Consider the following 27,961-nt stretch of genomic DNA (forward strand, 5'->3'; position numbering starts at 1 on the left):
ATAATGACAGCAGCTCTGGGACATGATGAAACAGTTCCAGAGTCAGATGGACATGAGTGTTTACCAGAGGATGAGCTCACAGCTGCTGGTGTGTCCAGGGTTCGTTGGTTTAGGGTTTAAGTCGTTTAGTTTGCATGTGTTTGCATGATATAAATATTCTACTATTATCTATATATATATATATATATATATATATATATATATTTATCTATATATATGTATACACACAGGGTGGGGAAGCAAAATTTCCAATGAACATTAGTTGTTTTTTCTCAGCAGACACTACGTCAGTTGTTTTGAACCCAAACATATACTGATGTCATAATCATACCTAACACTATTATCCATACCTTTTCAGGAAACTTTTGCCCATATGAGTAATCAGGAAAGCAAACGTCAAAGAGTGTGTGATTTGCTGAATGCACTCGTCACACCAAAGGAGATTTCAAAAATAGTTGGAGGTCCATAAAGACTGTTTAGAATGGAAAGAAGAGAATGACTATGAGCAAAACTATTACCAGAAAGTCTGGAAGATACTATTAAAGAAGAATGGGAGAAGTTGTCACCTGTATATTTGTATATATACATATATATATATATATATATATATACAAATATACAGGTGACAACTTCTCCCATGTTTAAACAACTTGACAATTTTTTTGATGTAAACCAACAACGAGCTTCCCCTGTCTGAAAGACAAGCAGCCACCACTGATATACATATATATATATATGTGTATATGTATATCAGTGGTGGCTGCTTGTCTTTCAGACAGGGGAAGCTCGTTGTTGGTTTACATCAAAAAAATTGTCAAGTTGTTTAAACATAAATTGGTCCTCCGTTCCTTTAGCGTTGTCTGCCATCATGTGCACCTGTTAGATAGTCAGTTCAGTCTGACCTAGCCAACAGTATGATTGATTTAACTGTCTACAAAACCATATTAAACTGAAACAAGAAATGATTCAATTATGGAACTGAAACAGAAAACGTGTCCCTTCAGTCCAGTGTACCAGTGAGTCCAGTGGTTGTGTTTTCTTCCAGGTCAGTAAATGAACAGTTCATTTGGTTTCTGTGATTCCACAGCAGAATGTGTGACGTATTAAACTGAACTGTGTCAGTGAAGGAGCAGATCTGAAAACAGCTGTCAATCAAACAGATTCAGCCTTTGGACCCATCCTCCAATCGACACGTGGAAGCTCAGCATCCGGCCCGGCTGAGCTCCGCCCACAGCTCCATTCACTCCCGGAGACGCCGAGCATCTGGGGGCGGGATGATAGGGTGTCCTGTGTCCAGTGCTGGTCCAGTCTGTAGTGGTTTTTCCAGCAGTTCCACTCAGTCCCATTGAAGTGCATGGACGCTGAGCGTCTACGGACAAATGCACTGAGCAGAGATGGATATGAACAAACACAGACACGGGAATGGAGGAGAAGTGAACAACATCCAGTCCACTGATCTGGGATCAAACTGATTCTGAACCAACTGGTCTGAGAGATGAACGTGTTCCAACACATTTGGAGTCAATGAAATGAAAACAACTGAACAGATTTGAGCATTTAATGGGAGTCATTTTAGGGTCAGAGGAGCTTCACCTGCAGTCTGACACAAACAGCTGAGGTAAATACAGCAGCTCTGTAGGTGGGGGTGTGGTCCACAACTACTGGAACTAACGCTGGTGTGAACAGAAGTGAACCTTTCCATCTTTCATTGTCCAACCCCCCAACCCCTGCTTCTGTTCCTCTATTATTCAGCAGATCTTACACCAGATGTTCACCCCTTCTAACCTGGATCCACTGGACCCCCCCCCCCCCGCCCCCTTACTGCTCTATGGCCCCCCCACAAGAATGAAATTCACTGAGCAGAAGTAAAGATGTAAAAACCAGAGGGGGGGTTGATCCACCACATCCACCCCAATAAATCACACCCTGCCTACACACACACACACACACACACACACACACACACATAAATATATATCATTTATTTATTTATTTATTTATTTATTTATACCCAACTGGACACATCATTCATTTGAGTCATAATTAGTTTGAGTAATGACCCATAATTCAGACATTAATGTGTTAATAATCTCCACATTCTATTAATATGGTGTGAGGTTCAGTTTGTGCAGAAACAGGAAGTAAATAAATATTAAAAATGACATTCAGTGACCAACTACTTCCTCTTTTTTCTACTTTTTCACTTGTGCTGCAGTTCAGAAGTTCCACCCTGTTCTTCTGCTCCTGTCATGGATGTGTGTGTTTGGACTGGACCTAACCAGTCGTGGTGGTGCTGCGCTAGAACAGGCTTTTGGGTTTTTTTTTTTGGTTTTTTTTTTTTACAACCCCCCCCCCCCCCCCATCATAGTGGTCACTATAACACCAGGGATTATGTTGCTTTTCGTGTAATATCGCTGCAGTTCAAGTTGACCTTCCTTCTCAGTTTTCCCTTTCTTCTATAGTATCCGTAAAAGAGACAACAAATGGATCTGCTGCTGAAACCGAACACCTGACCTTTAACCCTTCAAACTCAGACATGAACACATGCAGCGGTGCAGCCACTGTAGTCTGGGTTCAGTGCAGTTTGTCCACAGACGCTGCACCTCCTCCTTTTATCGCCTTCCACAAGAAAGAAACTCAGCAGCACATTTGGACTGAATGGAAAAAACAACATCACACACTTGTGTTTGGAACACATTTATAGAAATATGGGCCCAGTTTAGCTCAGATGGGTGTTAGCACATGAGTGGATATAGGAAGAAGTGTTGTTGTTATTACTGTTATTGTTGTTGTTGTTATTGTTGTCTTCGTCATTGTCGTTGTTAGTGTATTAGTATTCATACAAAATAATATTTGCTATATAGTGATCATAAGGAATAGAAATTGGGGGTGTGAGTGCATGAGTTTTTACTTCTTCCTACTCCCTTTAGAGCATGTATAATTTCATTTGTTTTATTTATCTTATTATTATAATTATAATTATTATTGTTATTTATGTAATATTATCATTATTTATTTATTTTTAGTTGTTTGTTTGCTTACCAATCATTTATGTTCCAGTACTGATACTTTGTTGGTTGATTTTTATTCTGATTTCACTGTCGATATGTTCGAAATAAAGTTTTCATTCATTCATTCATTCATTCATTCACGGTCGATGGTAAAGGGACTATTATGTGCAGAACCTTAACAGTCAGACACGACCCAAACTACCACCACCCTGACAGATCCACACACTGCTCATTATTTATTTATCGTTCCTTGATGGCATCTTGTCGGAAACCACAGATAAATCTCCGTCAATCCCCTGTGACCTTTTTCAATCAAACCGCTGCTCCAGCAAAAACCTTACAACCACCCACTTATATATATATATAGATATATATATATATTCTATATATATATATATATATAATATGTATGTATGTATGTATGTGTATATATATATTATATATGTATTGTATGTATGTATGTATGTATATATATATATATGCGTCTCTTCGGTGGCTCCCACAGAGGAACAGAGTCACATTCACATTTCCATATTTGATCTGGTCGACAGAAAAGCGTGGACACGGTGACACGCAGAACTAGGTCATCCGTCCTAATTATGATGAGGGGGCATTTAATGCATTTATGAACTTGTGATGGTTCTGTTACACTCGCAGCAGCGCCTCATTGGTCGCCCTCTGTCCATCAGTTAGCACCTGCTGACTCAGGTTTGGTTTGATGGAGGTGACCTGAGGAGACTGAGCATGCCCAGTAGGTACCACTCATATTTAAATAATGAGACTGTCCTGGACTACATTTACCCACATCGAGTCCACCTGGGGCAGTTCAGTGTGTGTGTGTGTGTGTGTGTGTGTGTGTGTGTGTGTACATTATACTGAATACTGTCAACACATTTATACTGTAAACCAGGGTTCTAAACTCCTGTTCTTTCAGGTTCCACATTCAGTCTGATCTGATCTGCAGTGGACTGAACCAGGAAAATAAGAACAGAAGAACTTAGAAATAATGACAACTGACAATTTATGTCTGTGTTTTAGTGAAAAAAACCCATTAAATTATGAAAATACTTACTTTTATAAACTATCCAAACAAAAAAGATGTGAATAACCTGAAAAAAACTGACATTTCTTCAGAAAAATCAGTACAATTTCAACAATCTTCTTCCTCCACTTCTCATTAGTCCATGTGCATTCTGGATCAGATCTCCAAAGACACTAAACACTGAGGAACAGGAAGAAAAGAGTTCAAACTGGACTGAATTTAATACAGACATTTCAGGTTGGACACATTTGTTCAGGTTAGTCACATTTTATTGGTACAGGAGAGTTTGGAAATGGAAAGATTTTCACAATTTAATGTGATTTTTTGCACTAAAACAAAGACAAACATTTGAAATTGTGAATTGCTTAATTCAAGATGTTTTTTACTTAATTGAATTTTTTTACTTAATTCACACTATTTTTTTTTTTTTTGCTTAATTCAAGACTGTGGAATTTTGCACTTGGCAAAAACATCCCAGGGGCCGGACTGGAACCTTTGGGGGGACGCATTTGGCCCCTGGGCCTCATGTTTGACAACCCTGTTTTAACACTACAGTGTAAAGTGTAGAATGTGGAGTTAAAGCAGCAGAAGCTGAGCCTCCGTTGGTTCCTTCACAGCCTTTACCTCCGCCTGGGGCTGGGCGCTGTCGGGTCATGTGACCCAGTGAATGCGTAAACAGATGTTAACGCACGGCGGAACCATCTTTGATGATCTGTGCTGTGATCACCTGCTCCTGCAGCCGTTCAACAGTAAACAACAGTTTCAGATAACGCTGGTATCTGTCACAGAGGAGGCACCGGCGCATTACTGTCACATGGTTTCACACACAGTAAAAAAAATCTGGAACTGAACAGAATTTTCACTGTTTATTTGACAGATTTTTCCTGCATTTTTCAGATACAGGAAAATATCAATGAAATGACAAAAACAGACTGTGATTTTACATGTAAAATGGAAAAGAACAGGAAAAAAATTTAACTGTGAAGAACCAGAAAATTTCCTTTTTTTTTAGAGAATTTTTTTTCTTTTTTCACAGAAAAATACAGTTAAAATACATTTACAAATGTATCGTAATTTCACAAATATGTCTTTTCTATTTATGAGATCAAACTGTTAATTTAAAGTTTAATACTGTAAATAAATAAATAAATAAATAAATAAATAAATAAATAAAACCAGATAAAATTACTGACAGTTAACGGTAACAGAAGTATTAGTTCTGTCAGTTGAACCAGACTTGTTTGTTAATTGACAAATATCTTGTGTAATTACAGGAGGTTTCACAACAAAAATGTTGAATAAATGTATTTTTGTGAATGTATAACATGTATAAGCACTGATAAACTGTCCAAATACAGTTTTTATCAGTGGATTGGACAACTGAGTCTCACTGAAAATTATTTATATGTATATTTATAGGGAATTGGATTGTTTTAATACATGAAAATATTCTGTATTAAACATTAAAAAGTCAAAAAAAAAGTAAAAAAAAAAAAAAAAAAAGGCCAAATCTCATATAAGTTAGGGCAAAAAACTGTATTTTAAGTATGGAAAATTACCGTATTTTTATGAAATGGTTATTTTCCGTTATTTAACTGTATTTTTTTGGCGCCCCTGCTGCTGGAATAATACTGTTGTTTTACAGTTGTTTTTTTCACAGTGCGTGTTCAAATAACGTTAATATCCTTCCCTTCAGAGAAGCACAGAAACATCTAACTGCACTTAAGCTCAGGTCAGAAAAGCATCTGAGGAGGAAAGTCACAATAAATAATGTAACACAGGGTGTTAGTGTGCATGTAATATTTACAGCTGCTGTTCTGCATACATTCAGAATACAGTCCGCTCCATTATTCACACAACAAACAGTTCAAGTAAACACAAGATTTAGGCAATGGGGCAATGTTGTTCAACCCTGGGGTCGGGACCCCACATAGGGTCGCCTGGAATTCAAATGGGGTCACCTGAAATTTCTCACTTACTAAAGTGGCAAGGTTTCACTGTAAAAGGACTGACGTTATTCCAATGCAAACTTTGGTGCTGCAAGATTTTTTGCTAAATTTGAGATTTTTTTTGTCTTAATTCAAGATTTTTTTGCTCAATTCAAGTTTTTTTTTTTGCTTAATTCAAGATTTTTTTTGTTTAATTCAAGATTTTGTTTTTTGCTTAATTCAAGATATATATTTTTTTATTTATTTATTTTTTTGTTTAATTGCAGATTTTTTTTGTTTATTTCAAGATTTTTTTTTGCTTAATTCAAGATTTTTTTTTCCTTAATTCAAGCTAAAAATCTGCCAATGGAACAAGTGAAAATGATTTATATTTTGCTTTATGTTTGCATTTATTTTTTTATTTTATTTTTTTTGGTGTTATATGATAAACTCAATAAAGAGACTGACCAGGAAAAAAAATAGTTTGACTCTGAAATGCTGACAGTGCATTTTTACTGCGTATATGAGTCAAATCTACATTTATCAACTACTCTTCCTGGGGTCCTTCCATATTATATTATATATATATTATATAGTTCTTAACATGTGCTGTAGACCTGGTCTGCGTCCTTTGGGTAAAAGTGCTTGGTCCTCCAGCTGAAGTGAACACACTGGGTCCAGGACACAGAACACAGGTCTGAATCTGCTGAGCTGAGGTCAGTGCAACGCAACCTCTGCAGTCACAGACTGGTCCAGGTCCTGGACGAAGCCCAGCTCATTATGAGGGCGCTCTGTCATTAAAAGCAGTTTCGTTAAAACACTGGGACAACGTCCAGGAGTTAGAGACGCACAAAGACACGTCTGGAAACTGGAGAGGACACGTTTAGTCTGAGCGTGGATTTAACCTGGACCTGACACTTCCACTGGGGTCTGCAGAGACACCCAGGTCTGCCTTAGTGACCGTTTATGATCATGTGAGCCAAGGTTCGAACAGTTTTGGATTTTTCATTCTACTTTAGTTTGATTTAGTTTGGACTTTTTTCTCTAATTAAGTTCGTTTTAATTTTTTTTAGAGCAGGTTTGATAGATTTTATTAGTTGTTTTTTGTTTTTTGTTTTTTTCTAAATGCTTAGTTGTAGTTTAGTTGTAGTTCAGTTGTAGTTCAGTTGTAGTTTAGTTGTAGTTCAGTTTTAGTTTAGTTGTAGTTTAGTTGTAGTTCAGTTGTAGTTTAGTTGTAGTTTAGTTGTAGTTCAGTTGTAGTTCAGTTGTAGTTCAGTTTTAGTTTAGTTGTAGTTCAGTTGTAGTTTAGTTGTAGTTCAGTTGTAGTTCAGTTGTAGTTCAGTTTTAGTTCAGTTTTAGTTTAGTTGTAGTTTAGTTGTAGTTCAGTTGTAGTTTAGTTGTAGTTCAGTTGTAGTTTAGTTGTAGTTCAGTTGTAGTTCAGTTGTAGTTCAGTTGTAGTTTAGTTGTAGTTCAGTTTTAGTTTAGTTGTAGTTTAGTTGTAGTTCAGTTGTAGTTTAGTTGTAGTTCAGTTGTAGTTCAGTTGTAGTTCAGTTTTAGTTTAGTTGTAGTTCAGTTGTAGTTTAGTTGTAGTTCAGTTGTAGTTCAGTTGTAGTTCAGTTTTAGTTTAGTTTTAGTTTAGTTGTAGTTTAGTTGTAGTTCAGTTGTAGTTTAGTTGTAGTTCAGTTGTAGTTTAGTTGTAGTTCAGTTGTAGTTCAGTTGTAGTTTAGTTTTAGTTTAGTTGTAGTTCAGTTTTAGTTTAGTTGTAGTTCAGTTGTAGTTCAGTTTTAGTTCAGTTGTAGTTTAGTTGTAGTTTAGTTGTAGTTCAGTTGTAGTTTAGTTGTAGTTTAGTTGTAGTTCAGTTGTAGTTTAGTTGTAGTTTAGTTGTAGTTCAGTTGTAGTTCAGTTTTAGTTTAGTTTTAGTTCAGTTGTAGTTTAGTTGTAGTTCAGTTGTAGTTCAGTTGTAGTTTAGTTGTAGTTCAGTTTTAGTTTAGTTGTAGTTCAGTTGTAGTTCAGTTGTAGTTTAGTTGTAGTTCAGTTTTAGTTTAGTTGTAGTTCAGTTGTAGTTCAGTTGTAGTTCAGTTGTAGTTTAGTTGTAGTTTAGTTGTAGTTCAGTTGTAGTTCATCTGTAGTTCAGTTTTAGTTTAGTTTTAGTTTAGTTGTAGTTCAGTTGTAGTTCAGTTGTAGTTTAGTTGTAGTTCAGTTGTAGTTCATCTGTAGTTCAGTTTTAGTTTAGTTTTAGTTCAGTTGTAGTTCAGTTGTAGTTCAGTTGTAGTTCAGTTGTAGTTTAGTTGTAGTTCAGTTGTAGTTTAGTTTTAGTTCAGTTGTAGTTTAGTTGTAGTTTAGTTGTAGTTTAGCTGTAGTTTAGTTGTAGTTTAGTTGTAGTTCAGTTTTAGTTTAGTTGTAGTTCAGTTGTAGTTCAGTTGTAGTTCAGTTGTAGTTCAGTTGTAGTTCAGTGGTCTCTTTTCTCTTCTTCTCTGTGCTCCTATTCAAATCAATCCCAGACAGGACTCTGCTGCTTTAGTCTCCATGTTTCCAGGTAGAGTGGGGACCAGAAGACGACTGGAAACCACAAGTGAACACAAGTGACGGAGCAAAAAGTGTCGTATGGAGACAGCACAGAAAACTGAGAGAGACAAAGAAATCCATTGAACATCAATCTGACATTGACAAAGACCAAAACCAAGGGAATTTGATCCAGAATTTGTATCTGTTTTAGTTAGTTTAGTAAACACACAGTACAGTTTCAGTTAGTTATGTTTTTTTCTTTTAATTATAGTTCTTATTTATTTCAGTTAACGAAAATGTTTTTTCAATTCTAGTTTTTGTCATTTTGTTAGTTTTAGATAATAACCTTGATGTGTCCATAAATAAACCCCTAAACCTGATGCAACATTAACAAACAGAATAAGAAGAATATGAGGTCAGTGTTTTATGGTCTGTTCTTCTAACCTGTGACTCAAAGGAGTTTTCCATCATTGATCTATAAGCAATTTCTTTAGCTTTAAATCTATCTTATATAAGGGAAGTGGACTCTGTGTGTGTGTGTGTGTGTGTGTGTGTGTGTGTGTGTGTGTGTGTGTGTGTGTGTGTGTGTGTGTCTCGGGCATCACATTAAATCTGTACACAGCTGACATTTACAGTTTGTCATGCTTATGTGTTTATGGTCAGTGAACAGACTAGTGAGAACAGTCAGTTGATCGGACCAATATTTAGTCAGATAGAAGTCATTGTTTATTCAATAGCCTTATAATCCCGTTGCTTTGCCCAGAGTCACATGCCTACACAGATATCTGTGCTGGGGACCAGGATGCTGCTCCTCAGGGTCAGGAAGGGGCTCTGAGTCTGAAATGGGGGTGTTAGTCTGTAGGAGTGTCAATATAAAGCTGTTCTGTCAGTGAGTTTCTGTTGGGGGGGGGGGGGGGGGGCACTAACTATGCAACATACTGGGGAGCTGCTACCAGTTTTGGACTCCCTGAAACATAATTATGGATAGTTTATGAATGTCAACATTTTCACATAATTTTACTTTTTTTATACTAAAAAAAGAAAAGGAGCAGTTTTCATTATTTATTATTTTCAGAACTAAACCTGGAGAATCAGCGTTCAGTTTCTATGCTCCGTAGATCTGGAACAAACTACCAGAAAATATCAGGTCTGAGATCTGAGACTCTGAGCTCTGTTCAGTCCAGGTTCCAGACTCACCTGTTCACTGCTGCCGCTGACTAAAGGCTTTTTACTTTTAAATCTTAAATTCTCCTTCCAAACTCTGCACTGCAACTCTTACTTTAATATGTGTGTGTTTTTCTATTTGTGGGTTTTATGTGTTGTTTTCTTGCTGTTTTTAATCACCTTTTACATGTTTCTTTTCTAAGGTTTTAAATGTGTTTCTTTTTCCCTGTCGTTGTATTTCAGTGTCCTGTGTGAAGCACTTTGAACTGCCTTGTTGCTGAAATGTGCGATACAAATAAACTTGCCTTATAGGTTTTTATGATCGTGTTTTCCTGGTTCTGACCCACTTTAGATTGAACTGGTCTGGATGTGAAACCTGAATTCAAACTATTTTGACTCCATTGTTTTTAAATATCTACAGTGTAATTTTTGCATTTGACAAATTCATTTCACGGGTCGGACTGGACCCTTTGGTGGGCCGGTTCTGGGCCGCAGGCTGCATGTTTGACACCCGTGTTCTAGAGCAGTGGTTCCTAAAGGTTTTTGCTTGGAGCCCCCCCAACCCCCCCAAAACTGGCCTGTCCTCCACTAAAACCACAGTTATGGGAACTGTTGACCTTCTTTTTTGGTACAGATGAATAACCTGCATTTTTCAGAGATGGTGTTTTATGCACATGATGATTCACTGACAACAGGAAAAAACAAACTGATGAATGATCTGTGACCTGACCAGACAGCTCCTCTGGCTGTGGGGGTCACAAAGGTTCAGAGGTCAAGGGGGTGTGGCTACTTAACAGCTTGATATTTTTAAATGCAGACAAATTATGTTTTGAGTGGGTTCATACAGACTTTGGTTCTTTTATAGCAGGGTTCTAAACTCCTGTTCTTTCAGGTTCCACACTCAGTCTGATCTGATCTGCAGTGGACCCAACCAGGAAAATAAGAACAGAAAAACCCAGAAATAATGACAACTGACAATTTATGTCTGTGTTTTAGTGAAAAAAAACCCATTAAATTATGAAAATACTTACTTTTATAAACTATCCAAACAAAAAAGATGTGAATAACCTGAAAAAACGGACATTTCTTCAAAAAAAAATCAGTGCAATTTTAATAATCTTCTTCCTCCACTTCTCATTAGTCCATGTGCATTCTGGATCAGATCTCCAAAGACACTAAACACTGAGGAACAGGAAGAAAAGAGTTCAAACTGGACTGAATTTAATACAGACATTTCAGGTTGGGCACATTTGTTCAGGTTAGTCACATTTTATTGGTACAGGAGAGTTTGGAAATGGAAAGAGTTTCATCATTTAATGTGATTTTTTGCACTAAAACAAAGACAAACATTTGGGCCCCAGGACGCATGTTTGACAGCCCTGATCTATTGTGTGCATGAGTATTTATTTCTTCAACATTCACTAATAGAATTTTCATAACGTGAAACCTCACAGCAGACAAACCCACCCCCCCCACCCCCAAGGGTCCTCCATACCCCAGGTTTAGGACCACTGTTCCAGAGGGTCATTCTAAGGACAAGTAGTTCTGTAAAAGGGATTTAAAAACCATGATGACAGGAGACATTCTGAATAAATCCACTTAGTAGTGTATCCCCCTGAGTGGGCTGACACTGGAGTTCAGACTGATCAGACACAGTGAACTGGTCCAGAAACCCTCTGAAGGGGCTTAGACCTTAAACACTAATCAGCTGTTAAACAGACCTTTCCCAGGAGTTCACTGGACTAATGAGTTTAAACAGTGGGACACTTTAACTCTGACTGAAAACACTCCCAGTGGCTTTAAGGAGTCTTTAAATCTACCTTTTATTATATAACAGTAGTTGACGCTCTTCAGTCTAAGCCAGGGGGGTCAAACATGCGTCCCACCAAAGGGTCCAGTCCGGTCCATGGGATGAATATGTGAAATGCAAAAATGACACAGATACTAACAATCATTTCAGTTCAGGTTCCACTTTCAGACTTTTAATTTAGTCTTTTAATGTGAAAAAAAACAAGGAACTCATCATCGACTTCAGAACCGATTAAAGTCCATTTTCCTGTTTACATAAACAACACTGCTGTCCAAATGGTCAATAACTTCCAGTTCTGATTCAGCCATATTTCTGATTCACTCTCCTGCACAGGTGTTTGTGTCAGACTGCAGGTGAAGCTCAGCTGACCCTAACATGACTCCCATTAAATGCTCAAATCTGTTCAGTTGTTTTCATTTCATTGACTCCAAATGTGTTGGAACACGTTCGTCTCTCAGACCAGTTGGTTCAGAATCAGTTTGATCCCAGATCAGTGGACTGGATGTTGTTCACTTCTCCTCCATTCCCGTGTCTGTGTTTGTTCATTCCATCTCTGCTCAGTGCATTTGTCCGTAGACGCTCAGCGTCCATGCACTTCAATGGGACTGAGTGGAACTGCTGGAAAAACCACTACAGACTGGACCAGTAGTGGATAAATGACACCCTGTCATCCCGCCCCCGGATGCTCGGCGTCTCTGGGGATGAATGGAGCTGTGGGCGGAGCTTGGCCGGGCCGGACACTGAGCTTCCACGTGCCAATTGGAGGACGGGTCCAAAGGCTGAATGCGGTTTGATTGACAGCTGTTTTCAGATCTGCTCCTTCACTGACACAGTTCAGTTTAATACCGTCACACATTCTGCTGTGGAATCACAGAAACCAAATGAACTGTTCATTTACTGACCTGAAAGAAAACACAAGCACTGGACTAACTGGGTACATTTAACAGAGTTTACATGTTTTCTTGTTTCAGTTCCATAACTGAATCATTTCTTGTTCAGTTTAATGTGGTTTTGTAGACAGTTCAATCAGTCAGACTGCTGGACAGGTCAGAGTGAACTAACTCTCCAGTCTCTGGAAAAGATGCCGACTGTGTACGATAAGGTCACTGAGCATTTTCTTAAAAAGGAACAGAGGGATGAATTTATGTTTAAAAAAAAACTGACAATTTTTTTGATGTAAACGACGATGAGCTTCCCCTCTGAAAGACGAGCAGCCGACACTGCCTCCTGGTCCTTCACATCAGCAGCGTCATCAAAAAAGCACAACAGCAACTGTTCTTTATGAGAAAAAAAATACAGTATGTCAACAAAAACACTCATTAACTTTTATCTCTGAGCAATAGAGAACCTCCTGTCTGTATAGTAAACAGGGACGGTTTGGGAAGATGACATCACATGACCACACACTCCTGATCCAAACAGTCAAACCTGCGTCTAAACCATTGGATCACTGTTATTACCACCACCATAGGACATGTACACAAACCACAGCAGGAAAAAGGCTGTGGGCATCAAACAGGACACAAGTCTCACAGTCTGTTTTATTATCTACCGTCAGGAAACACTTATAAAGCATCAAAACCTGGACGAGTCATTTCAGACACAGTTCTTTTCCTCAGGCTACTTATTTTATGTTTTTACTTTCCAATAGGAGGGCTAGTGTTATTTATTGTTCAGTATTTTTATTGTTTCCATGATTGTTACTGTTATTTATTTTTGGATATTGGGCGCAGACAGAGCCAGGCACGCTGTGTTTCATTACCATGGTACTTTTACTCTGAACACACGACAAATAAAGTTGAAACTTGAACTTGAAACCAGAGTTTGAAATGTCTTTAGTGAAGCAGACGTGTCCATGGAAACAGACGAACAAGAGACACAAATGAAGAATCAAACAGAAGAACAGCTGTTCAGACACGACGGCCTCAACAAAAACAATGACATTCCTCCCTCACTGCATCCCTTATGATACTCTTAAACCCAGGGTTCTCAAACTCCTGTTCTTTCAGGTTCCACATTCAGTCTGATCTGATCTGCAGTGGACCCAACCAGGAAAATAAGAACAGAGTAACCTAGAAATAATGACAACTGACAATTTATGTCTGTGTTTTGGTGCAAAAAACCCCCATTAAATTAAGAAAATACTTACTTTTAGAAACTATCCAAACAAAAAAGATGTGAATAACCTGAAAAAACTGAAATTTCTTCAGAAAAATAAGTTTTACCCATATTCTGCCTCAGTTTATCATTTACACACGTGCATTATAACGCACAGATTACAGTGGATCTACAAATACATAAAACATTTAATAACAGACAGAATATTGGAACAGTTACATTTAAGTCTCTTAATACATTTCATGTTGTTCATATTTGTTCATGTTATTCACTTTTTTTGTGAAAGGATAGTTTGTAAATGTAAACACTGCAAAAATCTAACTCTTACCAAGTGTATTTGTTTCATTTCTGTTCCAAATATCTGATCACACTTCAAATCAGACAGAATCACCTCCAGAGGAACTGTACAGTCAGATAGAAGAACTGATTTATAGACAACAGATCTGGAAAATCTGATTTACACTGATCTGAAAAAGAGCATTTTCACTTGTGCCATTGGCAGATTTTCATTTTTATTTATTTATTTATTTTTTGCTTGAATTAAGCAAAAAAAAAAACAAACAAAAAAAAAAAAAACTTGAACTAAGCAAAAAATAATCTGCCAATGGAACAAGTGAAAATGAATTTTGGTGTCGATCTGATACCAAAACACACACACACACCTTAGTATGGATACTGTCAATATTTAGAATGATCCTCCCTGCCCTAAATTAAGTAAATGAACATATTCCTATTAATGATGGAGAGTTAATATTACTCACTTTTTATGAGTAATTTGTTTTGTAATCTATTGGGATATGTTAGGTGGATTTGACCTCATTTCTTTTAGTGTGTTATAGCTGTTCAGTTTAGTCACATTTTACTCAAAATATGGAGTAAAATCTACTCAACCAAAATGAGTGCAAACTGTTACCTCACAGATAGATAGATAGATAGATAGATAGATAGATAGATAGATAGATAGATAGATAGATAGATAGATAGATAGATAGATAGATAGATAGATAGATAGATAGATAGATAGATAGATAGATAGATAGATAGATAGATAGATAGATAGATAGATAGATAGATAGATACTTTATTAATCCCGATATAAATTCCAGTATTCAGCAGCTTTACATACAGCACAAAAAGACAAAAAACAGACAGACCAAAACACAACACAACAGTGGGTTAGAACCAGGTTAACTTTAAGGTTAGTTTATTTACTCTAAAAGACATTTACTAAAGAACTAAAGAACTACGTCTAAAGGAGCTTCCTGTACAGTACTGTAAAGAAAGACTTCTGATTGTATTTACACATTTCAGGGCAGTGATATAAAGTCAAACAGTGATTTAAGAGTAACAGTTATTTAAGTGATCTATGGTGGTTTGAAAAGTACACTGTAAAAAAAATCCTGTTGTTTTTATGGAAATAAAACTGGCAGCTGTGGTTTCCAGAACAATACTGTAAAAAACACATCCAACTGTAAACATATTTACAGAGTAACATGCAGATTTAACATTTTAAACATGCAGATTTAACATTTTAAACATGTAGATTGAACAGTTTAAACATGTAGATTTAACAGTTTAAACGTGTAGATTTAAGACTGGATTTAAATGGTAAATGGACTGCACTTATTCAGTGCATTTTCTCTACCTTTGTGGTGTCCAAAGCCACCAGGTCAGTTTAGGGTTCAGTGTCTTCCATGGACACTTGGACATATGGACAGTCAGAGCCAGGATTGGAACCACCAACCCTTTGGTTATTGGACGAGCCGCTCTACCAACTCTACCAACCCATTCATTTACTAATTTAAAATGGTACATTGGTAAATGTTTACTTTTTTATAACTTTTTTATTTAAAAAAAAAGAAAAAAAAAAGCAAGTATTCTGTTATTTCAACATTATGGTCTTTGCAGTTTAAACGGCACCACATTGTATTTCAATTTAGTTTTATTTTCTAAAAACAGTAGAAATACATCATTTCTTCATACTAATCTCGTTTGGTTCACATACTCTTCCTGTAAAAACTACAGCTATATTTGATTTAATTGTTAACACAAAAATCTTTTCAAATAAACTTTGCATTGTATTGTCACTTTCAGTTTTTTTTATGTTGCAGTTTTACAACTTTTTGGTGTTAATTCTACGGTCATTTTTTACAGTGTAGGTGTAGTCCAACTACATAAGGTGCTTGGATATTTTAAAGTCTCTTCGTATCAGTCCTAAAGTGGTCCTAAGTAGATTCTAAAGGTCTGTCTTTACAGTGTGTACACTCCTGCTCACCATATTACATATATTTACTCCACTTCTGCGCTCAGTGCTGGAGTTTACAGGCTCATTTGTCGTGCCGTAATCCATTGTTTTAATGGCTTTGTTTCAGTCTTTTTTTTTTTTTTGTTGTTGTACTTGCTCTGTCTCTCACTATCACTTTCATTCTTTCCAGCCTTACATCAGCGTTTCTAATTGTTTGGCTGTGTGTTTGTTTGTTGGAGGAAAACAAAAGGAAACAGACTTGTGCAGCTCCATGCCTCATCCACACCTCAGCCTGGTCTGTGCTGCCATTCCTGTTGGATTTAAGTCTAAAGTCTGGAGTTTTTCCTCCGTGCTCCTGCTTTTGTTTCTCTTTCCCACTGCTGGCCCTCTCTCTCCCTCATTGTTTCCCAGCCTCTGTCTCTGGATCACTGAGCTGCCCATCCTGCTAGAAAATTGGATTTAGTCTTCTTCAAAGGCACCAAAGGCAGGCCAGGCTGGCCACGCCTCCTCGCCGTGCGTACCGTGCTACGTCATCACGCAGCCTGACCTCCGCTTTACACCGCTTAACACCGACAGCAACCGCAGCAAAACCTCATCAAGCCGCTCAACTGCAGCTCCAGCTCGGACAGCGTCTGTGAGAAACGACCGAACCCGGCCTGTCTGTCCTCCCCTGGACCCCCCCGCATCAGCACCACCCCCCCAGAAGTGGGAGATGGAAGCGGCATCGTCGTCCTCCGGTCACTGCGGGTAAGAGGATGGATGGAGCGGAGGAATATGAGCCCGGGGGACTATTTTATATCACACCGGTACAAACAGTTAGCTCGAGATGAACTAATATTTAACAGTAATTCAGCTGGAGTCACAACAGAAGGGACTGTGTAACCGGATAACAGGAGAATAATAACACAAGAACACTTCTAGTCTGAGGTCAATGCTACAGGTGTTTAAGCTAGGCTACATGACAGGAACGCGCATGTGTGTACATATGCACGCGCACTTCCCTCCACAGCCTCATTATTCTGTTTTATTTTAATATTTTTTTTATTATTTTTTATGCCCTTTTTTAGGCTTAGTTTTGCTACTTGTGCTTGTCTTCTTAGTAAATCTGCCTGTGAATGGAGTCGAAGCAGTGGAATTCCGCTCCAGTCCTGTTCTTCTGCTTTAGCTTTTCGCACGGGTTCAGTTATTTCTGCCAAAAAAGTGTCAGAAAAGAAAAGAAAAGAAAAGTCCGACCGGTAATTAGTGTGTGTGTGTGTGTGTGTGTGTGTGTGTGTGTGTCCAGTGTGGGGGTTTGTTAGTTTCCCGGCAGCACCACGGACAGCTCCGCGCGCAGCCCACAAAGCTCACGCTCCTTGAGTTAAACCCCCTCCAGGATTACGTAACGTCTTACGTAACAAGCAAACGAACCTGATTGTATAGAACACAGGTGTCAAACATGAGGAAAAGTGTGTGTGGAGCAACGTTTACAAGAAAGTAGAGCTTGTTGATAGAATTTAGAAAGTTTCAAAGGGAGTCTGATGATGTTGTCATCACAAGTCAATAAAAAATGGAAACCTCCAACATTTTTAAATATGTTGTGTGGAATAAAAAACCAAATAGACTGAGGAGCCTTTAGACCACAAGTGTCAAACATGCGGCCCGGGGGCCAAATCCGGCCCCGCCGAAGGGTCCAGTCTGGCCCCTGGGATGAATTTGTGAAATGCAAAAATTACACTGAAGATATGAACCCTTTCATGCATGACGTCCACAGTTGTGGACACATAGTTTAAGCTCACTTTTCAAAGGGTTCTAAAGGTAATATTTTCCAAACCACATGGGGGCAATTTCTATAGACCCTATGCAATGCAATGAAAAAAGTATCATGTTAGTTTTAGAATTTTGACTGTGCTGTGATTTCATAAAGTTAACCTCCTAAGACCTAGCTATGGGTTTTCTATCCGTGTTTGTGGACAAGAGTTTCACAGCTTTATTAAAATAACAAAACAAAACAAAAACTAGAAAAGCACTGGGAGAGCGCAGACCTCCGCCAAGGCAGAGCAGTGGGCCCCTGTGGTCCCCCCCCCCCCCCCCCCGATCACCACCAAAATTTAATCATTTGTTCCTTGTGCCAGTATCAACATTTCCTGAAATTTTCATCCAAATCTTTCCATAACTTTTTGAGTTATCTTGCACACAGACAGACAAACAGACAGATAGACCAACCAACACTGGCAAAAATATAACCTCCTTGGCAGAGGTAAAAAAAAAACAAAACAAAACTGTCTACCGCAAAGGACATTGCATAAAAAATTTTTAAAAATGTATCTAAAAAATGTTGCATGATGATGTTTCCAAAATGGGCAATGATTTAAAGAAAAAAAGCCAAAGCTTGTACTTCCCTGGGTCTCAGGAGGCTAAATATCTTCTGAATAAAACCATATTTTTAAAAGAAAATTCAAAATGCATTCAGCTGTAGCCTAATTTTGAGTAGTAAAATCAATCTAAAAACAATCTAGATACCTTTTTTCATAATTCATGCATGAAAGGGTTAATCATTTTATTTCAGGTTCCACATTCAGACCAATTTAATCTCCAGTGGGTCGGATCAGTCAAATACTATCAGAATAACCTATAAATAATCACTACTACTCACAACTCCAAATTTTTCCCTTTGTAAATGTAAACATTTTCATGTAATTTTACTGCATTTACACTAAAACAAACTAACTTTTCACAAAAACACAAAAAACCTCAACAAATACGAATATTTTAAAATGTCTGAAGTGTAATTGTACCAATATTCTGCCTGTTATTTAGATGTTTTGTGTATGTGTAGATCCACTGTGATCTGTACATTTTAATGTACATGTGTGAAGGATAAACTGAGACATAATATTGTGAAAATTGCACTTAGTTTTAAGAAATTTCCGTTTGTTCATGTTATTCACATTGTTTTAAAGGATAGTTGGGAAATGTCAATTTTCATTGCATAATTTTACTTTTTTTGCTCTAAAACATCAAGGAAATTTTGGAGTTGACATTATTTATGTTATTCTGTTATTTTTTTCAGTGGTCCGGCCCACTGTAGATCAAATTTGGCTGAATGTGGAACTGAACTAGGATGAGTTTGACACCCCTGATATAGAACACAGGTGTCTGTCCTTAAAAAAGACATACTTTCAGGATCTAGAAAAGAGGGAGAATTTGAGTTGTCAGATTTTATTGATTTAAGCAATACATTTAAAATTCAGTGGATTAAGGACTGTCTAAAGCAGGGCTGTCAAACTCATTTGAGTTCAGTTCCACATTCAGCTAAATTTGATCTGCAGTGGGCCGGACCAGTCAAATAATAACAGAATAATATATAAATAATGTCAGGTCCAAACTTTTCTCTGTTTTAGAGCAAAAAAAGTACATTTAAATTATGAAAAGGTTTACATCTACAAACTATCCTTTCCAAAGATGTGAATAACATGAACAAACTGAAAAAACGAGTGTAATTTTAACAATATTCTGTCGCAGTTTATCATTTACACATGTACATTATAACTTACAGATCACAGTGGATCTACAAACACACAAAACATTTAATAACAGACAGAAGATTGTTAAAATTGAAAAAAAAAAAAAAAAAAACTCTTAAGACTTTTCAGGTTGTTCTTATTTGTTCAGGCTATTCACATTTTTTTTGCGAAATTATACTTTGTTTTAGTGTAAATACATGAAAACATTTACATTTACAAAGAGAAAAATTTGACCGCAGTTTATCGTTATACCGGTAATCGTTAAATCCCTATGTAAGGGATTATCCAAAACAAGGAGCTACTTTATATTGAAATAAATGTTGGAATGACAATCAATGAAAGTTGGCTCTCTGATGGGACATGACTGTGTTTGGACCCTTCTCAAGCGTTGTCATGGAATCAGTCAGTGACCATTTGAACGAGGAGTTTTCTAAGTTTTAAATGGCTAACCTGGATGTCCTAAAACATGGAATAACAACAGCATCAACTCAGTGGATGGTGATCTGCTGATCCACATCTGGGAGGAATTCTCTTATGGCATTGGTGTTGTCTGTGCTGCAGGCGGTGGACACATTCAACACTTATAAGACAGGGGAGGAGTTTTCTTTCGCTTTTACTTGTTAAAATGTTGCGTAATGAAATCGGTAAAAAAATTTTATAACCCTGTACAACACTTTTACACAATAGATCCAGGTCAAAGGTCAGAGGATGATTCCTCCTTTTTTCCTCCACTGTCTGATTCCCACAGATAAAGGAGGAACAGAGGTGAGACAGGTGGACTTTTACACAGTGGGCCTGTGTTCACCAATCAAAGGGGCGGGGCCACAGCGGATAGTGGGACGTAGAACCTGCATGTATGAAATACTCTGATCACAGTGGTGTTGTTCACCTCTGCAGAGTCTGTCACCGTTCCACAAATGTTCTCATTGATAGGGGTGTAAGAAAATATCGGTTCTGCAATATATTGCGATGTTTCATTTCATGATACTGTATCGATATTAAAAGGTACTGTATTGATATTTTTAGGTATTTATTCAAATGCAGATATGGCAGAGGTTCATTTTTGTTTTTTTGTTTTTCTTTTTTGTTTTAAATTTTATTTATTCTTATTTAACACTCTTTTATTCAATAATGTTAGTTGTTTTGTTGGGATTGAACTCAAATCCTGTTCTGATGTTAGTTCTGAACTAATAGAATCTGAACATTTGAACAGGATCTGAAACTGGAATGTCTGTAAAACAGAATTTTAGTTTGAACACAGGAACATTTTGCGATATAACATTAGATCCTGTTAGGATCAAATAAAAATGTGTTTAGTATTTGTGCAGATTTCTGCTGTAATTCAAATAAATAGATAATCATTTAAAAAAAAGAAACAAAAAATTGCCTTTTTAACAGTATCATGATATATTGCGATATATCGTATTGTGATCCTAGTATTGTGATTTGTGTCGTACTACCAGATTTTTGCCGATACACAGGCCTGGTTCTGGTCCACTTCAGATCATCTTGGGGTGAATGTGGAACTGAACTGAAATGAGTTTGGCAGTGCTGATCTAAAGACACAAAGAAAATGGAGGTAAAAATGGAGACCCGAGGCTTGTGTAATGTAGCGCTCCTTCTAAATGTCATCTCCGAAATGAGCAGAGTGTGTGCTGAACAGTGTTCTGGTAAAGGCTGCAGCCTCCAGTGTCATTGTGTTTGAATAACAAAGCTTTAGGGAAGAGAACATTAACAGGGTTATAGTTTTACAACCACATTTATAAGCAGGACTGCAGGCTGTTTAGACTGTGTGTAATGGTGCACCCAAGGGCACCCTGTCACTAAGAAATTACCTCCAAATGAAACCAAACTGATTTGCAAACATGCTGTTGTAAAATTAATGCTGCTCACATCACATTTTATTCCAACTAAGTCATTCACATCACCTCCAAGTGGCACAAGTGTTCAATCTGAGTGTACGTTTGTTGGATTTCTTTTTCTTTTCAGCTTAAAACACCATCAGTTTTCAGGTGGATGAAACACCAGCGCTGTTGGAGTTTTACAGAATCACACCAGGATGATTTATTAAATACAACCAAAGGGCCTTCAGCTGTGGGAGTGGTCTTACTGTAACCGTACACTATAAAATAAAATAAAAAACAGTAAAAAAACAGTATTATTCCAGCAGCAGGGGCGCCAAAAAAATACTATTAAATAACGGAAAATAACCATCTCATAAAAATACGGTAATTTTCCATAATCAAAATACAGTTTTTTGCCCAAACTTTACATGAGATTTTGCTTTTTTGTTTTGGTTTTTTTTTTTGGCTTTTTAATGTTTAATAAAGAATATTTACATGTATTAAAACAATCCAATTCCCTATAAATATATATCTAAATAATTTTCAGTAAGACTCAGTTGTCCAATCCACTGATAAAAACTGTATTTGGACAGTTTATCAGTGCTTATACATGTTATACATTCACAAAAATACATTTATTCAACATTTTTGTTGTGAAACCTCCTGTAATTACACAAGATATTTGTCAATGAACAAACAAGTCTGGTTCAACTGACAGAACAAATACTTCTGTTACTGTTAACTGTCAGTAATTTTATCTGGTTTTATTTATTTTTTACAGTATTAAATTTTAAATTAACAGTTTAATCTCATCTATATATACACACACACACACACACACACATATATATATATATATATATATATATATATATATATATATATATATATACACACACATTCATGTGCTTATAGTCTTGTATTTCACAGTATTTGTCTTATGTTACACAAATGTTCATTAAACACTCAGTCAACTGTTCTTTTCAGGAAGTTGACACATGGTTGACTCTTCTAGTAGAACTGGTTCTGTTAAATGTGGTGTAGACCGGTTTTACAACATACATTCAGCAAACGATGAGACAAACCTGAGGTAAAACATGAACAGGTAAAGTGTCAAAGGGAAGCTGTGGTCAGGGTCATTTCCATTTCCATTCTGTCTGTGGTTTGTGTTTCACAGACACTGATGACAGTTTGTTCTAATGCTGATTCTAAGATTATTATTGTCCTGGGTCTGTCCTCAGTCCTGGTGGACTACCTTTGTCCTGGGTCTGTCCTCAGTCCTGGTGGACTACCTTTGTCCTGGGTCTGTCCTCAGTCCTGGTGGACTACCTTTGTCCTGGGTCTGTCCTCAGTCCTGGTGGACTGCCTTTGTCCTGGGTCTGTCCTCAGTCCTGGTGGACTACCTTTGTCCTGGGTCTGTCCTCAGTCCTGGTGGACTGCCTTTGTCCTGGGTCTGTCCTCAGTCCTGGTGGACTGCCTTTGTCCTGCGTCTGTCCTCAGGTCCAGTGAGTGTCCTGGTTCTGTTCTCTGTAGACTGGTTCCCTGTCCCCCTGTGGACACAGTACTGTGGACAGAACCATCACACATGGGTCTATCTGGGTCCAGGACCAGGACAGTGGACCAGTTACCAGACTCTGTTCACTCCTGTCCTGGTCTTTGTCTTTAGTGGACTCTAACAGTTTGTGGTCCAGACTCGTATGGTTTCCATAAATCTGTGCGTCCAGGTGGAACCGGTCCAACTGGGCTCACCGGTGTCATACGTAGTCCACACCTGTATGTGGCGCTGTCCACAAACACAGACAGAGCCTATGGCAGGATCCGCTCAAACCACAGAAGAATGCACTGAGCATGTGCAGGAGGTTCCGTCCTTGGTTTTCTTCTTGTGGTCACATGGTCCTATGGTCATCATGGTTTCCATCCAGTGGTGTTGGTCCTATCCATACGCCAGCACCAAGGGGGCGGAGCCAACACCAGGGGGGCGGAGCTGGGACATGTTTCCACTCTGGGACCCGTTTGAAAAATACCATTTCAGGCACCGACAACGCTGGTGTCATGTGACCAAAGAACCAAACCACAGTAAACTGTAGTGGACTGACATGGGGGGGGGGGGGGGGGGGGGGGGGGTTACTCCATATATGAAGACAAGAGGACAATGAGATCCACGATTGTATCTGGGACAACAACGTGTCCTTACTGCTGATTGGAACAGGACAAATGACAATATCTGATTGGCTCTGTGGAAATAGACACATCCCACACTAAAATCAGACCTAAAAAAACTAGAAAGTGAGCATAAGGATAACTTGAAAGGGCACATAAATCAGGAAATTAAAAAAAAGAGAGCAGAGATAAATGAGATCTGTGCACAGGAGATCCAAAAAAATCTACTGTTCACAAAACAAAGATATTATGAAGTGGGGGGCAAATCAACTAAATTGTTGGCATATAAACTGAAAAAACAGCAGGCAAAAAACAATATTTACAAAATAAGGGACCCACATACAAGAACAATAGTGGATAAAACAGAGGAAATTAAAAAGTGCTTTGAAACTTACTATAAAAATCTATATGTTCAACCAAAAGCTTGTAATAAATCCCACATGGAAAAATTCTTAGACAATTTAAATTTACCACAAGTAACAGAAGATCAGAATGAGGCACTGACTGCCGAAATTACAGATGAGGAAATAAATAAAGCAATCTCAAAACTCAAGGCCAACAAGTCACCGGGGGCTGACGGTTACACCGCTGATTGGTACAGAACACTAAAGGTATCATTAATCCCACTTCTGCGAAAGGCATTTAACTGGGTGTTGAAGGAGGGAGAAATTCCCCATTCATGGAGAGAAGCTATTATCTCCGTAATACCGAAGGAGGGCAAGGATGAGCAGGAATGTTCCAGTTATAGACCTATTAGTGTCCTTAATCAAGATTATAGATTGTTTACAGCTATTTTAGCAAGACGTTTAGAAATAATTCTGCCAGAAATAATTCACTTAGACCAGACTGGATTTATAAAACGAAGACAGACACAAGACAATATTAGGCGCACCCTACATATAATGCAACATGTAATTAAAAATCAGATAGAGACTGTGGTGGTGGGAATAGATGCGGAAAAAGCCTTTGATTCCGTCAGATGGGGTTTCCTATATGCAGTGTTGGAGCGGTTTTGTTTCCATGAGACATTTATAAAGGTCATACAGGCCCTGTATAATAAACCGTTAGCTAGGATCCGGATCAATGGGAGTCTTTCAAAAATTATCACATTAGAACGAGGCTGCCGTCAGGGCTGTTCAGTGAGTCCTCTTCTCTTTGCCATTTTTCTGGAACCCCTGAGCACTTGGATAAAACAAAATGAAAATATAACAGGGATAGACATGGGGGGTGGGATACAAAAAATAGCATTATTTGCGGATGACGTATTAATATATTTGACAAACCCGAATAAGTCAATCCCTGCTCTTATGACAACTCTTACAGAATATGGGCATTTATCGGGCTACAAAATAAATATACAGAAAACTCAGGTTATTACTTTCAACTACAGACCAAACCAAGCGATTAGGGACAAGTACAAGATCAGTTGGGATTTAAAATCAATAAAATATTTGGGAGTTAATCTACCTCAAGACTTAAGACAATTAAAATCCATCAACTACGATCCATTGCTCAACAGAATTAAATCTGACATTAGCAGATGGAATCTGATACCTTATATGAGCATTACACAAAGAGCGGAGGTGATAAAAATGAACGTGCTGCCAAGGCTTCTGTACCTGTTCCAGAGTCTACCAGTGGAGGTAACAGAAAATGAATTCAGGGACTGGGATAAAATGATCTCCAGATATATCTGGCAGGGGCGGAGACCGAGGATCAGGTACAGAACACTGCAGTTACCTAAAAACAAAGGAGGGCTAGCACTTCCTTGCCTGAAGAGCTATTATCAAGCCGCACAAATAAAAATATTGTTGAATATATACGACCCTTCCTACTCAGCAAGATGGAAAGAAATTGAGGCCAGCACAACAGATGGAATTCCTATACAGGCTATAATAGGGGACAATGACTTGAGAAAACATATTAGAGAAGGGACAAACCCATGGTTGGATGTATCATTGAAGATTTGGTTTGAATTAATTGTGAAAAATGACTTGAGAATACAAAGTAGACTATTAAGATGGATTGGATTTGACTCAGAATTCATACCAAATAGAACAGATAATAGTTTTAAAAACTGGGATAGAGGACCTACGATACTCTGGGAGCTTTTAAGAAAGAAGGAGATTAAAAGTTTTCAAGAGATAAAAGACCAATATAGTCTAACGAATCTGGATCAATACAGATACGTGCAATTAAGGCATTATTTAGAGGGAACAATGAAGGGGTTAGAACTCATTAAAATGTTTACTTTAGCATATGAGTCAAAACTGAAAAATAAATTGATTTCAAAATTATATAAGGGAGTGGAAGACTTAAAGGGAAATGACACGGTGTATATAAAAAAGAGGTGGGAGAGGGAGGCAAATATTGTCATATCAGAGGATGAATGGGATGAGATAAATGAACAGCAGTGGAGAACAACTTGCTCATTATCATGGAGAGAACACGGGTGGAAGAACATCATAAGACTCTTTAGAACACCAGCACAGACAAAGTATCATGACACAAAGTGTTGGAGATTATGTGGGGCTGATAAAGCTGACCATTTCCATGTATTCTGGAGTTGTCCTTTCATTGGTAGTTACTGGCAGGAGCTTAAGAATTGTATGGAAAAAGTACTGAAGGTCGACCTTCCATGTACATTTGAGGTACTATATCTGGGGAAACTGGACATAAACTTTTCTAGATCTGGGGACAAATATATTTATAGAATAATGCTGATTGCAAGCAAAAAAGCAATTACCAGAAAATGGATGAAGAATGAGGTACCTAAGGTTGAGGACTGGGTTGAGGTAATACACAATATTTATGTGATGGAAAAGCTAACTTTTTCTCTGAGACTGGAAGTGGATAGATTTAAAAGAATATGGGAAAACTGGTTAGAGTACATAAAACCAATTAGGTCTGATTTTATCTGAGATGTATATTGTGGGGAAAAAAAAAAAAAAAAACCCTAGTTCAAGCTACAGAGGTTTAGTTTTTTCTTGTTAATTGTATTTGTATATTTGTTTTGGTTTAATATATTCCCTGCACTGGTAACATAGTAAAACCCTGTTAGTGTAATCGGGCAAAATGTATGGTGGAAGGTATAGAACCACGAAGTCCCGGGCACAATTTTATTTTTGTACTTGGAAAGGAATGGTAATTCCCAAATTTGATTTAAAGTAAAAGAATGAGGATGTTTTTATATATGTATGTATGTGTATGTGTGTATATGTATGTGTATGTGTGTATGTGTGTGTATGTATGTATATATGTGTATGTATGTGTATGTATATGTATATATGTATATATGTATATATATGTGTGTATGTGTATATGTATATATATATGTATGTGTGAGTGTGTGTGTGTGTGTGTGTATGTATATATATATATAATTTTTATTTATTTATTTTTTTGTTTGTTTGTTTGTTTTTGTTTGTTTGCCCTATATTTTCTATTTTTTGATTGTCATGATTAATTTAAAGATATTAAATTTGGAGGAGAGTGGAAAGAGATGGAAAAAACAAAAAACTCAGCCATTGTGTACCAGCTGTATGTGGAATTTATTTTATAATGTTCAATAAAAAGATAATTAAAAAAAAAAAAAGGAAATAGACACATCCATTTTTACTACCACAGTACTGTGGACGTAGACAATGGCTTATTTTTATTCCTAGTGGCGATGATGTGGGGCGCTGTTAAGGGGGGGATAAACATGACAAATTCATGGGGCCCAGCATTTGTGGGGGCCCATAGAGCAGAGGAGTGGCTCCAGTGGATACAAGCTAGAAGTTGTGAAAAATTTGTGTAAGATCCGCTGTAAAAGAGAGGCATAGAAGTCAGGAATGTTGAATGTTACATGAATGTTAAGTTTCAGTTTCATTTTCACGCTAACATAATTAATGTTATGCATGGAACCCCCTGCTTCAACAGATCGACAAGATACTGAATTTTATGAAAGGGCCCACAATGTTTAGCTTTCATGGGGTCCACATTCGGTAGCAGTGCCCCTGACGATGATTTTAACTATGATCCCCCAAACCTCCCACTGAATATTTTCTCCGTCAGAAACACGGTTCATGTATTTCAGACGTCCATCAATAATTTTCTTCCTTTCTTTCAGTTACAGTTACGAAGAATACAAGGAGACAGCTGATTGGCTCCTGGCCCAAACGGAGCTGCGTCCTCGAGTGGCCATCATCTGCGGATCAGGGCTCGGTGGTCTGGCTGACCTGCTGACCGACAAGGTGGTGTTCCCTTACAAAAGCATCCCCCGGTTTCCTGTCAGCACCGGTAGGTCATGTCAGTGTGATTCATGACACAGTTTCAGGGCTGTGTGTCCGTCTGGTCCAGATGAACGCTGCTCATGTGTGTGTGTGTGTGTGTGTGTGTGTGTGTGTGTGTGTGTGTGTGTTGTGTGCTGTGCAGTTCCAGGCCATGCGGGTCAGCTGGTGTTCGGGAAACTGCAGGGCCGTGAGTGCGTCTGCATGCAGGGGCGCTTCCATTTCTATGAGGGCTACAACATACACACAGTAAGACACCAACCTGTTATTACTGAAACTATCGGCTTTGTTATGGATACAGCTGATCTGGAAAATAATGCAACGTTAATGCGGATGATAAGGCCCAAGATCCTGCCATGA

The 27,961-nt window shown here is 37.8% G+C and overlaps 1 protein-coding gene across 1 annotated transcript; it reads left to right on the forward strand.

The window, feature by feature from the left end:
- The first annotated feature begins 3 nt into the window (after nt 1-3).
- LOC115415963 (uncharacterized) lies at nt 4-27,961 on the forward strand. The gene is made up of 4 exons (XM_030129643.1): nt 4-99; nt 16,299-16,570; nt 27,442-27,611; nt 27,747-27,961. The coding sequence occupies exons 1-4, from the start codon at nt 4-6 to the stop codon at nt 27,959-27,961; spliced, it is 753 nt and encodes a 250-aa protein (XP_029985503.1).

This window comes from Sphaeramia orbicularis, unplaced genomic scaffold (genome assembly GCF_902148855.1).
Source record: "Sphaeramia orbicularis unplaced genomic scaffold, fSphaOr1.1, whole genome shotgun sequence".
Lineage (NCBI taxonomy): Eukaryota > Metazoa > Chordata > Actinopteri > Kurtiformes > Apogonidae > Sphaeramia > Sphaeramia orbicularis.